The 13,416-nt window shown below is 34.6% G+C and overlaps 2 protein-coding genes across 2 annotated transcripts; both read right to left on the bottom strand.

Moving 5' to 3' along the window:
* Positions 1-1,317: 1,317 nt before the first annotated feature.
* LOC121241093 (non-structural maintenance of chromosomes element 4 homolog A-like) lies at positions 1,318-5,142 on the bottom strand. Its single transcript, XM_041138702.1, has 7 exons — positions 4,705-5,142; positions 4,532-4,612; positions 3,784-4,036; positions 3,568-3,658; positions 2,613-2,829; positions 2,392-2,483; positions 1,318-1,855 (listed from the first exon to the last, which is right to left on the bottom strand). Exons 1-7 carry the CDS (start codon positions 4,883-4,885, stop codon positions 1,595-1,597), a joined length of 1,176 nt encoding a protein of 391 aa, XP_040994636.1. The 5' UTR covers positions 4,886-5,142; the 3' UTR covers positions 1,318-1,594.
* Positions 5,143-7,744: 2,602 nt separating this feature from the next.
* Positions 7,745-11,436, bottom strand: LOC121240939 (receptor-like protein 2). Its single transcript, XM_041138455.1, has 2 exons — positions 9,203-11,436; positions 7,745-7,980 (listed from the first exon to the last, which is right to left on the bottom strand). Exons 1-2 carry the CDS (start codon positions 11,434-11,436, stop codon positions 7,974-7,976), a joined length of 2,241 nt encoding a protein of 746 aa, XP_040994389.1. The 3' UTR covers positions 7,745-7,973.
* Between the last annotated feature and the right edge of the window lie 1,980 nt (positions 11,437-13,416).

Raw genomic sequence — 13,416 nt, 5'->3', positions numbered from 1 at the left:
TGTAAATAAAATTATATGGTGTGGACGGTGTGACACACTGGCTTGTAAATAGATTTTTTTTTTTTTTTTAATAATAGAAACTACTAATTTATTTTCTTTTCCCTTTAAAAAGTCAAATTTATGCCTACAAAATTTTCAAAATAAAATATATTCCAATCCAAACCATAACAACCGACGTTGCCATTGTGTTTTTGTCTTTTCTTTTCCTTCTTTGTTTAAGCAAGCAAGTAGATTATAGATGAACTAAAAGATTACAGGATATATGGTTCGATGGGAGTGGAAGCCTCCTATAGTCTTCTTAAAGTCAATAGATACAACAAAAGAAATAAAAAAGAAGAAATCTGGAGCAAAAAATTTAACTTCCACCTATTTCTCACAATGAAAAGTCGCTTGAAGTCATGGTAGAGAGTTGTGTATTATATTTTATTGGTCTGGATTGACCGAAAGAGACTTTTATGACTACTTTAACTTTATTCTTGGTTAGAAAAAGTGAGAATGTAGGATAGTAGCAACCGAAAATGTGTCAAATCGTTGGCAAAAGACAACCCTATTGTTTTTTTTTTCTCTTTTCTTTTCGATCGTGTTAATTTTAGGTACAAGATTAAAAGATTGGATTTATTAGAGTAACTTTAAAATTAATAATTTAAGAGTACGTTTAGTATTGAGATGCTCTCAAATAATCTGTAAATATTAGTAAAAAAAATATTAAAAAAATTGATAAAATATTAAATAATAATAAACAACAATAAAAACTTAAAAAAAATAATAATAAAATATTAAAATCACTCCACTATTCAAACATAGCCTAAGAGTGAGTGCAAATGACATAGTGAGAAGATTAGTTATTTATTTTGTCAATCCAATCCCATAAATGCATTATCCTATACATCACGCGTCATACAAATAAGAATAACGAAGCTTTATCTGAAATTGCAGTCAAATTCATTGATGTGTCGTAATTAAATCATTTCATATATTTTTCACTAAAATGAGTGATTATTTAAAATAAAAAATTTTACTCATCATTATTATACCACATACCACACATAATTTTTTATCCTTTTTTTTTTTCCTTTAGCAAGCATGTAGTATAGGAATTATAATTAGAAGAATTAAAAAAAAAAAAAAATGTATTGTGCATGATGCGTAGGATAATGAGTGATAAAGTTTATTTAAAATATGCTAATTGAAAATAATAAAATTTAAGAACACAAGGCCAGCTCATGCAGATAAACAGAGACACCCAAGCCAGTTAATCGATTCTAATTACCGCTGATAATTAATATTATATTACTATACGACCACGTTCCAAGTGCTGGGAAAAAACTATGCATGCTTCCATGGTGTGGACCACAAGAGGTGTGGCAAAAATAAACCCAAAAAAAAAAAAAAAAGGTGTTAAAATATTGAAACTGACCTAGAGGAATACACACAATCTAAGAGATAAGAACGGCCATTGAACCTAGCTATATATACATTGCAGGACGCAAAAAAATTGCAGGTGACTGAACAAAAAGAGGACAAAACCTGCATCTTTGAGGGGAGGGAAGAGAGAGATCCATGATGTGTATTTCTAGCAACCCTACCCTAGCCTTTAGGTAAGCTTATTAGGCTTACACCTACGGATTGCATTGGCTCTCTTGGGAACACCGTCTTTGTTGTCAGGTGATTCCTCTACGATGGATTCTTCCTGCACTACAAGGCCACGGTTTCTCGTCAGTTTCCTTATTGGCGTTGTGGGTAAACCTGCTTGGGAATTGTCGACTGCTGGCTCCACCTGAGAAGCAGCTGCCAAGTTTGTGTTATTCCTGTGTGGCATGAGCTCCTCACCAACTGATACAGCGTCCATCATTAGCTGTAAAACAATCAATCAGAGATTGGTTCCCATAACAAAATATGCCAAGATACAATATCATACAATATTATGAAACAAAATCGGATAAACTATCAAAAGAGCCAGATTTATTATGAGACTTCAGGGACACACCACGAGTCATCTAACTCACAAATATAAGACAAGCACTAACAGGACCTCAGTAGACCAAACTTTCTTTAAGCAAGGAAATAAAGATACACTCCATTTAAGACCCAAAGACACAGGATAAGTTTACTTGCCATCCTGATAAGCTTTTACCATTGTTGCCAGTTGTTTTCAAAAAAACAAAAATGAAACTTTTATACAGTTTCCAGTCATAGCAGGTGGTCATAATATGGTTTGAGCACTCTATACAACGGATATTGCCTGAATTTGTTCTATTGTCACTACACAGATACCATGTACCCACCCGTAAGGGATTTGAGAGTCCAGGCTTCTTGAATGGAACTCATAATACAAGGTGCATGCACGCAGACAAACCAAATAATTTATCAAATCCAAAAATTCTTTGGTACCTTCCAATCCCTGAAATCATATCTGAACACAAAATGACCGTAAGTAACCTCCCCTGACATAACAGAATTGGCAGCAGGAGCATTCCTTGGAGCTGCGAAAGAAAATGTAACAACAAATAACAATGCGCTCACCAAAAAGAAAGAAAAGAAGAAAGACCATGGGAACAGATGGCACTCATAGCACAAAAAAATATTTATTTATTTTGATAAGATTTACTTACAAACAAGATGAGAACCATTTTGCTGCACAGTTATTTCAGCTCGCCCATCTTTGACTAGGAAGGACAGAGCAAATAAATTTTCTATTGTCTGCGCGAAGGACTTCCTATTCAATATCAAGCTTTCAAGTCTAACACGCTTCTTCTTCCTTAATATCTCAAACATTGTTGACATATTCTTGTCAGTATCTGTCTTTCCTTCTCCCCCAGTATCATCAACCTGTAACAATGAATAATAAATCTGGCTAAATGCACATTGCTGCTAGATCAAGTTGGAAGAACCAATGTAATAATATAGAGAATTTATTTCAAACTCGCTCTTGGATCTTAAACTTTGGCATTGCCATGAGAATCAGGCCACAAAACACAACAGAGAACACATTTGAAAACAACTCACTGTGTTAGTACACAATTCCAGAGACATTACAAGAAGCATCCAACAAATAGGTTGCAAGAAAGAAAATAGCTTTCACCAAGCTTCAGGTGAAGCTCATGAGAAGAATTTGCAATAATGGACAAGGGAGGAAACAGTCTATTTAGAATGTCTTTGTATACTCCTAGTGTACTTGGGCTCTACCTATCTTTCTATCAATGAATTACTTATTACCTAAAAAAAAAAAGAATCCAATCATATAAAGCATTGCAATTCTAATGCATAACCTCTCTGCCAAGATGGGGAATATAAAAATCATTTTTTATTTTACTTTCCTTCATCTTAGAAAGAAAAGCAACTTTTAGCAACATGAACCCAAGCAAGAAAACCTTAACACCACAATCGGCCTAAACTTTTATATTTGTTAACGACAGCATTTGATCTCCCATTCTGCAGTCGCAAATTTTGTCAAAGGAGGAACCTGCTATCTCTACAACTTCTGATTGACAATTTACCCATATCTTCTGTCGTTCCACTAGTCACTACAACATAAACACTGAAGCCGGGGAAAGAAAGTAATCTCACCTCTTCAGGATGAGCAGTTTCAGCTGGCTTTGAACACTTTCTATGAACCACCGTCTTCCGTTGCTTCAATTCAGTATTCATAGGTCCAGTCCTTTAGAAATAGATATATATATATATATATAGAAAGACAATAAAACAACTAAGTAATCCACATTCAGACAAGAAAAAATGACAGCCCTTATTTATTCAGAAGTAAAAAATATTGATAAAACTCACATGGTGCTACATCCATGAGCCTTGCTAAAAATAGGTGCAACAGCAACTCCAATATCTTTCCAGCGTACCATAATCTTAGCATTCTCTTGGGAGGAAACTCCCCTGCTGGATTGACCATATTCGTTGAGAAAACAGTTAACAAACTCTGCAGGTGTAATTCCCTCATTGGAATGTGACTTAACAGAACTTGCCAAAGTATTAGCAATGCCCAATAGTGCCTCAGCATCGGCAACTTGCTCCCTTGGCTTCTGAACTGAAGTGATCAAAACCGGTACACAAATTTGTGAGCCCACTTTCTTCAAGTAGATAAAAAAAAAAAAAAAAAAAAAAAAACTATAGGATATTGTTGCAGATAGAAAGAAAAAATAAAAAATTCCTAAGCTTTTTATTCCTTTCATACTTTTATATATTTTTTTTCTTTCTTGAAGGTTTTAAATTACGAAAGTGTTAATAACATAACGGTCACGACTCTCTTGTGTGCAACCAATACGGGACACATTGGTCTGTACGAAACCATCACCGTCGCGTTTTACGTCTCATATGCAGATATGCCCAGCGTTACATGAAAAATTGCGATTATTCCTAGCAATTTCAAAAATTCAATTGTTTTCAAAATCTCAGTTTCAGGATCACGAAATTTCTTTTTCTTTTTTCACCTTTCTTCACGTTTCTCGGCCACCAAACATACGACACATTAGTTTGATCAATAAACTATAACTAAATAATCATAAGTTCATAATCGGAATACCTAATTCATGCAACCTCTCTACTTCACCGATGATAGTACTGAACTTATCCGAGTCTGCCCGCGTTATATCCTCTCTCTCATCTGCAAAGAAAAAAAACAGACAGTCTATTCAATAAAATGCAAACAATTTCGAAATTAATTAAAATCAGAAAAGTGTAATATTTTCTTGATACCGTTAATAAGATTCATGACTGCCAGGTACTTGGAACGAAGTACCCGGCGATCCAAGTGGCTCGCAGCGGCCGAATCATCGTCACCCAACGCCGAGTCCTCCACGTCTCCGTTAACCCGCTCGCGCTTCACGGCACGGAGTGCTTCCTCGGTGTCAACACCTCGGCTTCTAGTCTTCGGCATAGTCCCAGTATCCACAAATTCAATAGATAAATTGTGGAGAAGAGAAAACCCTAAATCGGAGAAATATGGGGAAAGAGGGAAAGCTAAAGCATATTAATCGGGAAAGAGAAGGATCTGTGCACTGCTGTTTTGAGGGTATATCAATGAGAGTGGGTTTAAAATTCCATTTGATTTGGAGATTTATAAAGAGAGAAGTGGGAACAGCGGAATTGAATTTGAGAGAGAGAGAGAGAGGGTTTTTTGTTTTATTTTTAATTTCCCGCTCCTCTGAAATTCGCGATAATTTCAAACTTGGGCTGGATTGAAATAATGGAGGCCTGAGCTGGGCTGGGCTGGGCTGGCTGCCATTCTATCTATCGTTTCATTACAATATTCTTCTTGCTCCTCTTCTTATAAGATAATTAGCTTTATGTAACTAAAACGGCGTATTAATATCAAATTATCAATATATTGATCCAATCGAAACCTTTGATAAAATATATTAATTTTTTTTTTACAAAAAATTAAGGCTTTGAGTAAAAAAGAGAGACATATAAAATAAATCTTATAAAATTTATTGAGCATTAATTTATAAGCAAAACAAATTTATAAAGAACGCTATTAAAACCAATCTATGCTTTGAAAGATGATTATGCACTATGAGCAACCCGGCCAACCGAACACACTGCTTTGAACGCCATTCTGTTTGTTTGTTTGTCCGGGAATAGAAACTACGCAACTCTCCAATTACTAATAAAAACTAAGGGAATAAATACTTCCAAAAATCCTGTAATGACGCCAGGTACTGTGTTAATATGAAGCCATCGAACTCCAAGTCCATCTTTGTCCTGTTGAAAGTCATTGTTGCTGCTAACAATAGAGGCACATGACTCATGGGGAAGAGGGCCGCCACAATTATGAGGATCTTCGTGTGCAGAGGCGTCAAAGCTCAGAAGTTGAGTGCCTAAAGGATATATAGCTCCATTGAAATGATTGGTTGCAACACTAAACACATGCAAGAAATGCAACGTAGCTAGCGATGCTGGTATTTCTCCCAGCAATTGGTTTCTAGATAGATCGAGTGTATTTTTTTTTTTTTTTTTTGTGATAGAAGACAAGTTTATTAATAGACATTAGCCTTACAAATGTTTATCAGTCCAAACGACTTGAGAAATTACATAAGGGAAATATCCCCACCACAAACTAATGTCGTTAACATTCCAAGCAAATATTGCAAGCCTATGCGTGACTTCATTACTACACATCTTCCTCACATGTCTAACTTCGCAACTTTGAAAGCATGTCTAAATATTGAAAGCATGTGTGACTTTCAGTCTCGTAGTCAAACTACAAACTATACGACTCATTCTCTCCATTAGTGTCATTCATTGTTGGCCCATTCGACAGTTTGACGTTTCCAACACCTTTCTAGATGGTAATCTCTCTGAAGTAGCCTTCATGGCCCAACCACAATGTGTACACATCAGGTGTGCAAGCTGCATAAGGCCATCTACAGCCTTAAACAAGCCCCATGCCCATGGTATTTCAAAATCCGTAACCGTTTCCTTGAACTTGGCTTTGTTGCCTCCAAAGCAGACAGTTCCCTTTTTATCTATTGTTAACACTCACTGGAATTCTATGTTTTAATTTATGTTGACGATATACTTGTTATTGGTTCCTCCATGACTGTCATGCATACACTACTTCAAAACCTATGCATTGGTCTTTCGATTAAAGACTTAGGGCAACTTCATTTCTTTTTGGGTGTAGAAGCACATTTCCAACACAATGATCTTTTTTCTCTCTCAGCATAAATATATCCAAGACTTTACTCCTTAAGGCCAACATGCACAATGGTCTACTAAGTGTGGCAATATGTGACATGACCCGTGGATCCAACACGAACACAACACGAAATTAGAAGATTTGGATTTGATGTTCTACTAAACTCATTTGGCTTCAGGGACTTCTCAACGATCTTGGCATTTCTCTACATCAACCATCCATTTTATGGCGTGACAATATTGGTGCCACATACCTTTTTGTCAATCTCATTTTTCATGTTCATGCCAAGCATGTGGCTATTGATTTTTACTTTGTTCAGGAACGTGTTATTCATGGTCATCTTAAGGTACAATTTACCTCAGGCATGGACCAACCCGTGGATATTCTCACTAAGCCATTGGTTGCACCCAAATTTGTTATTTTATGGGACAAGCTCAATATCACTGCTACTTCGTTGAGCTTGAGGCGGCGTATTAGTGCTACAACTAAATGACCCGACAATCATGCCAAATTAATAGCCAAGAATTTCTCCACAATTGGTGACAACTTACTCACATATTCAAAGTCACCTGCATAGCTACGTATTTAATCTCTATGATTCTAGAAGCTGTCTCTCCAACGTTCACTTTGTTTTTTTGAAATATATATTTCCATTAATTGCATTATTGACTCTGTATGTATCATAGCACGTGTACATGATATTGTGTGTGCATAAATCAATATTTTATACCTTCTTTAATTAGTAGTTGTGAACTAACCTAGATAAAACTAATCATCATACTCCACATGCAATAGTTTTTAGAGTTAGTAGGAGGTTCCTCTAGTTAAGCTATATATAAAGTTAGCTGGTTATTAGAGTGATCTGGGGTAGCCATGCATTTGTTAGTTTGGAGGTTTCTAATTGGAATTTGTGGCCTTTACCTGTGTTGGATCCAGGTTACACTGATGGAGGAAACACATTGTGTACATATTGCAGACTGAATGTGTGGCGTCCTTGACCCCCACATGCGATTTGGTGGAAGTCGTAATATCTAGATGATGACCACACAGACCATACACCCATCGCCATGTGCAAGTGTGTGTAAACATGCAAAATGTGTACAACATAAATAACGCAGTGAAAAAATATAAGGCAGTCAAAACTAAGTACCAAAAAGATTAAAAATGATACAACCCGAAACAAAGTCCTCCATGAGGTTAATACAGGCATCCGACTGAAATAAAGGAAATGAATACAAAGGTCTAACAACAAATAACAGGTAAAGTCCCAAGCCATCACTCCTCAGATAGGGCTGGTTCTTCCTGCTCATACCCCTCATCTGCATCAAAGTCTACGATTTCATGAAATGGAACCGTATGTAAGAATACCAAAATGAGATTTCACAATCTCAGTAAATAAATCACCAGAGTGACAACCAAGAGATTCAAGCATAAAATTATACAAACAAACAATGCACAACAGTCATGGAAGAAAAAAAAAATTCCAAAAATATCCATTTTTACAACCATCCCCAAAATGCATTTATTAGAACCACTCACGCCAAAAACCCCTTCGTATCCAAAAACACATCTATTTATTACTCATGCACCATGGTCTCCCCTATAGACTATGCACATATCCTGGCTCCCTTCGTCACACTTCGAGTAACAACCGTACATGTGACTTTGTAATGAACGATGCCCAATTCCGTGTCTGGCGGCACGGGCTTCGTGTGCAACACACGCAATCTTAAGTTAATAGAAAAAAAGATAAATTTAATTATTTATAATATTATTTCTTTCTCAATGGAGATTCTCTCTTAATTTGTAGAAATAGAAAAAAGAAGGAAGTCGCGAATTATATAATTAATCATCATAAGTGACATACACGTGCTGTTGAATGATATATACAATGTGCTAGAGATTAGAGGAATATTCATCCTAATTAGATACATTTATTATGAGATTGTAAATATCATATGACAAACTAAAAGAAAAAAGTTTCAACATGACTCAATAAATCTCATTAAGCAAGCAATTGTAGAGAAAGAATGCACATTAGTTTATGCGTATAAGGTAAATATAGTTCATATAAGTTATAATATGTTAGTCAAGTGATTAAATTCTATTAATTGTTTTATAGCATCTATAGTCGTTAGTGGATAGGTTATAATAGTTTCATTTACTAGTTATAGAATTTTCATTAAATTACAAAATTTTTTCATTAAATTTCAAAAAATTTTGTAATTTAATTTATTTTCAATTATTCAAGTTTATTAAAAAAAATAAACTAGCTTTTGCAGGTACAAAATAGTTCAATTACAAGTTCTATGTATAGTATCGCACTCGAGTGAGGCATAGCATGCAGTACTAAGCAAAAAAGTGCAATACATAAAACGGCAATGAGGAAAACTTTGCCTACTGATGCCAAAAATGATTACTGATGCATTCTTTTCTTCACATGCATGATGACAAAACTTTGCCTAGACTTAGAACTCGAGATAGAGGAAAAACTACTAAACTCATAACTAATTATTGACACCCTTTTGTGTAAGAAGATCATAAACTAATTACCTCCTCTTGTGCAATCTGGTCAAAGACACTGCGAATGCCACATAGAGTTGGTCTTTTAAGTTATTCAGGTGTCGGAAATATGAATCTCTCCAATTACGATTAAAAGCCAAAGGACCACAAACCGCCCAAAATCCTGTAATGAAGCCAAACATCACTGTAATATGAAACCATGGAATTGTACGTTCATCTTTCCCATTCTGGATGTCCTTGTCTTTGTTGCCATTAGTAATATGGTCACAACGAGGAAGTGGGGCGCCGCAAAGTCTAAGATTCCCCTCATATGCAGACGTATCAAAACCTTGGAGTTGAGTGCCCGAGGGTATTCGCCCATGGAGATTATTGTTAGCTACACTAAACGTAGCCAAGAAATGCAGACGAGCAAGTGATGCTGGTATTTCACCAGATAACTGATTTGCCGAGAGGTCTAGGTCTACCAAGTTTGTAAGTTCTGATATTTGGTCTGGAATGTTCCCTGTGAAGCTGTTATGACCAAGATGTAGTGCCCGAAGCAATTTCAAACATCCAATTTCAATGGGGATACTGCCACTAAGACTATTATTCTCAAAAAATAATTGTGGGTACCAGTAGGAGAGGGAGTTGTACTGGCGAACCTCATTTTTTGCTATGTGAAAAACCGGTAAAAGCAAAAAATCATTGTCTTGTTGATAAGCCTGTGCTGATACTAATGCAGGCAATGCACAAAGTTCCTTTGGGAATTCACCTGATATGAGGTTGTGAGACAATTGTAAAACCTTGAGCCTTGGAAGGGTCGACAACCAACCTGGAATTGAACCTGTGATACGATTATCATTTAGTGCCAGAATTTCTAGCTTCTTGAGCATAGATAGCCACATAGGCAATTGACCGGTCAGTTGGCATTCATCAATATCCAAAAGTCGAAGATTTTGAAAACCAACTATGTCATCATCATTCGGCAATCTCTCATGCCGAAAATTGCGTCCTATTAGGACAACTTCGAGACTCTTGCAACGCATCAGAATTTTGATTGCTGCAGTGATGTTGGTTAGATTGTTGTAACTAAGTGAAAAAAAAGATAAATATTTCAGTTGAGCAATCTCTGATGGGATTTGCCCCTCTAGCTGGTTTCGGGAAAGTCGAATTGCTCTAAGGGACTTGCAGGATTGAAAGCTTATTGGAAAGCTACCAGTGAAGCCATTATTAGTGAAGTCAAGAATAGTAAGCTGTTGAAGACCGGAGAAATTAAAGTTGGAGATATCTCCTTGAAACAAATTCATTCGTAAATTCAATTCGATGAGATTTGTGCAATTCATCAATGATGAGGGCAAAGAACCTGTAAAGGAGTTTGTATGAAGAAGCATGTGCTTTAATTTGGAAAGCCTCCCAATATTTGGAGGTAACTTGCCGCTCAATCGATTTGCATACAGCTCAAGGAGGGTGAGTTTGGTTAGGTTCGCAATGTCATCGCTAATGGGTCCGGAAAGATAACTGGATGGTAAAGAGATTTCTTCTAATGTTGTCACACTATATAGATCAATTGGAAGTAACCCAAAGAGAGAGTTAAAGCCTGCTCGGAAAATCTTTAGTTTGGAACATGCTCCTAGTCCCAAAGGAATTTGGCCAGTATGATTATTGAAAGAAAAATCAAGAAGCCTGACCAAACGGGAATTCATGCAAAGATGAGAAGGAATGGGGCCTTGGAAACTATTGTTGCTGACTTTGAGCTTGATCAAGTTCCAAGCTCGTTCAAGGAATGATAATTGGATGGTACCATGGAAGTGATTGCTAGAGATGTCAATTATTTGAATAGAGGGAGGCCAACCTTGATGAGTAGATGAGCCATTAGATGAAAATAGGAAAGATACATCTCCAACTAAATAGTTGTAGCTTAAATCAAGAATCATGAGTTGATTCAAGGATGAAAAGAATCCACTCGGGAGAGAACCTGAAAGTGAATTGTGGGAAAGATTTAGGTGAGAGAGATGCATAAGGTTTCCAAGAAAATTAGGAGATACACTTCCTGTTAGGCCTTTAGAAGGCAACCAAACATGGGTGACCTGACCTTTGTGATCACAAGAAATACCTTCCCAGTGGCAGCAATCTTTTGAAGACCAATTTAAAGGAGGAGAGGACGTACTGACCTTTAAGGCCATGAGAGAGTTGAGATCTTCTTGGTTGCATGCATTATTTGCAATGAGAATGACAAGGAGCTGAAGCAAAATGAAAAGGAGATCATGAGGAGTAAAGCAGAGCATCTTTTTTGTTTGATAACTAAACTGAAGCACAAAATGAAATCAGTTTGATCCTGCTATTTATAGAAATCTGATCATATTCTTTTTACCATATAGTTTAGGTCTTCCATTAGGGCATTATAGGTACTTGGCTCATGCCATTTAGGTAGGACTGGCCAGACGAGAATATTAGAAATATAAATAGGGATATTGTGATGATACCATATTCATATTCTGATTAGTGAAAATGCCATAGAATCATGTATGAGATCTCCATAATGTTCCATTGGAGATCGTTACAATTTTAACAAATATTGGATCGACTCATTTAATTAATTAATAATTAATTTAGTATTTTCTTATTAAAAAAGTAGACATTGTTATTGACTTTTTAGTCTCATTTGGGTGGGAGCAACTATCTGATCAGTCAAAGCCCTTAAACAAATTAAGACAAGAACAAATTAAGCTTTCCACTTCATACACGACAAAATAAGGGAATCCCTTCCTTATAGAAGCAAAAAACTCTAAATTAGGTTAGTTAAAATTGAAGGCACGTGAAAAAGATGTTTTAAAATTTTATGAGTAATAATGAAATGATTTGAGTTAAGATGTTTTATTAGATTTTAAAAAATGAGAGTGAAAAAGTTGAATAAAAATATTATAATGTTAAAAAATTGTTTGAATATAATTTTGTGATATAATTTTTTGTTTTGAAGTTTGAAAAAGTTGTATTAATTTTTATATTTTGTTTTGAAGCTTGTAAAAATTGTATTAATTTTATGTTTGTTATAATTAATAAATAATAATTAGATGAAAAAGTAGAAAATTTAAAATTATTTTATGTTTAAATGATGTTTGAAAAATAAAGTATTAGAAGTTTTGAGGATTTCATATATATCTCATCTTTGTGTCCAAACGTCCATTCAGAGTAAATGTAACAATGGTATATATTTATACACAACAAATTTTAGGACTTTGTTTAAATGGATGATGGCTATATAAAATATAAAATCTATTTTAGGATTTCATCATGTTGCATAGGTAACTCTGATAAGATTCACTCGAATACGTATTTGGTTGATTAATTCATTTCAATTCATCTCAATTTATCATTACAAAATTTTCAAATTTCAACATAAAATATAATAAACAATTCAACTTTTTCAAATCTCAAAATAATAATAATATTAAAAAATAATATTCTAATAATATTTTATCATCTCAACTCAACTCATCTCAATTCACTTCAACATTCAAACACAATCTAATTTATTTTGCCGAATTATGAGTTAAAGGAAATAAATATATATAGGGTCGGAAAATGAGAGGTCAAACTACTTGAATGCATGTGGACCAAAATTACATTTAACGCATAACAAACGCGAAAATGAAGTAATTTCGTTGAATGGTACGGTTCTATCAACTCTCTATACAATTCATTAAAGGAAAACGCTATGCTTATCATTGGAGGCTTCTACTGGTAATTTAATTTTTTTAATTTTTTTATTTCATAATTAAATAAATATTTTTTAATAATATTTTTTATTTTTTATTTTTTTAAAAAATATATAAAAAAATCATGTAAAAAAATAAAAATAAATAAAAAAACACATAATACATTAACAGGAGGTCACAGCGGGAGCTCCCACCAGTGGGCGTAAACCCATTAAAACGCGTACTTTGGACCTATGAATGCATGCGAAGGTTCTGCACAATTTCTCTTCATGTCTTGCATTCAATAGGATGATGCCAAGTAGCCTCCGATTTGACTTTAACTTTGATTTGTCTGAGCAAAGTTTTTGATTTGGATTTTTTTATTAGATTTTTTTTTTCTTAGTTCATTTAAAATTTTAATTTGACAATATTTTCATTAATCGAATTTAGGTTTTCAGATTTTAATTTTTTTTAAAAAGTATTTTTTCAATTTTAATTTTATTAAAACATAACTAAAATTAAAAAAATAGATCATTGTACAAATTTATATATTAGTATTTTATATTATTA

Source organism: Juglans microcarpa x Juglans regia, chromosome 7S (assembly GCF_004785595.1).
Source record: "Juglans microcarpa x Juglans regia isolate MS1-56 chromosome 7S, Jm3101_v1.0, whole genome shotgun sequence".
Classification (NCBI taxonomy): domain Eukaryota; kingdom Viridiplantae; phylum Streptophyta; class Magnoliopsida; order Fagales; family Juglandaceae; genus Juglans; species Juglans microcarpa x Juglans regia.
This window is presented reverse-complemented; position numbering and strand designations above follow the sequence as displayed.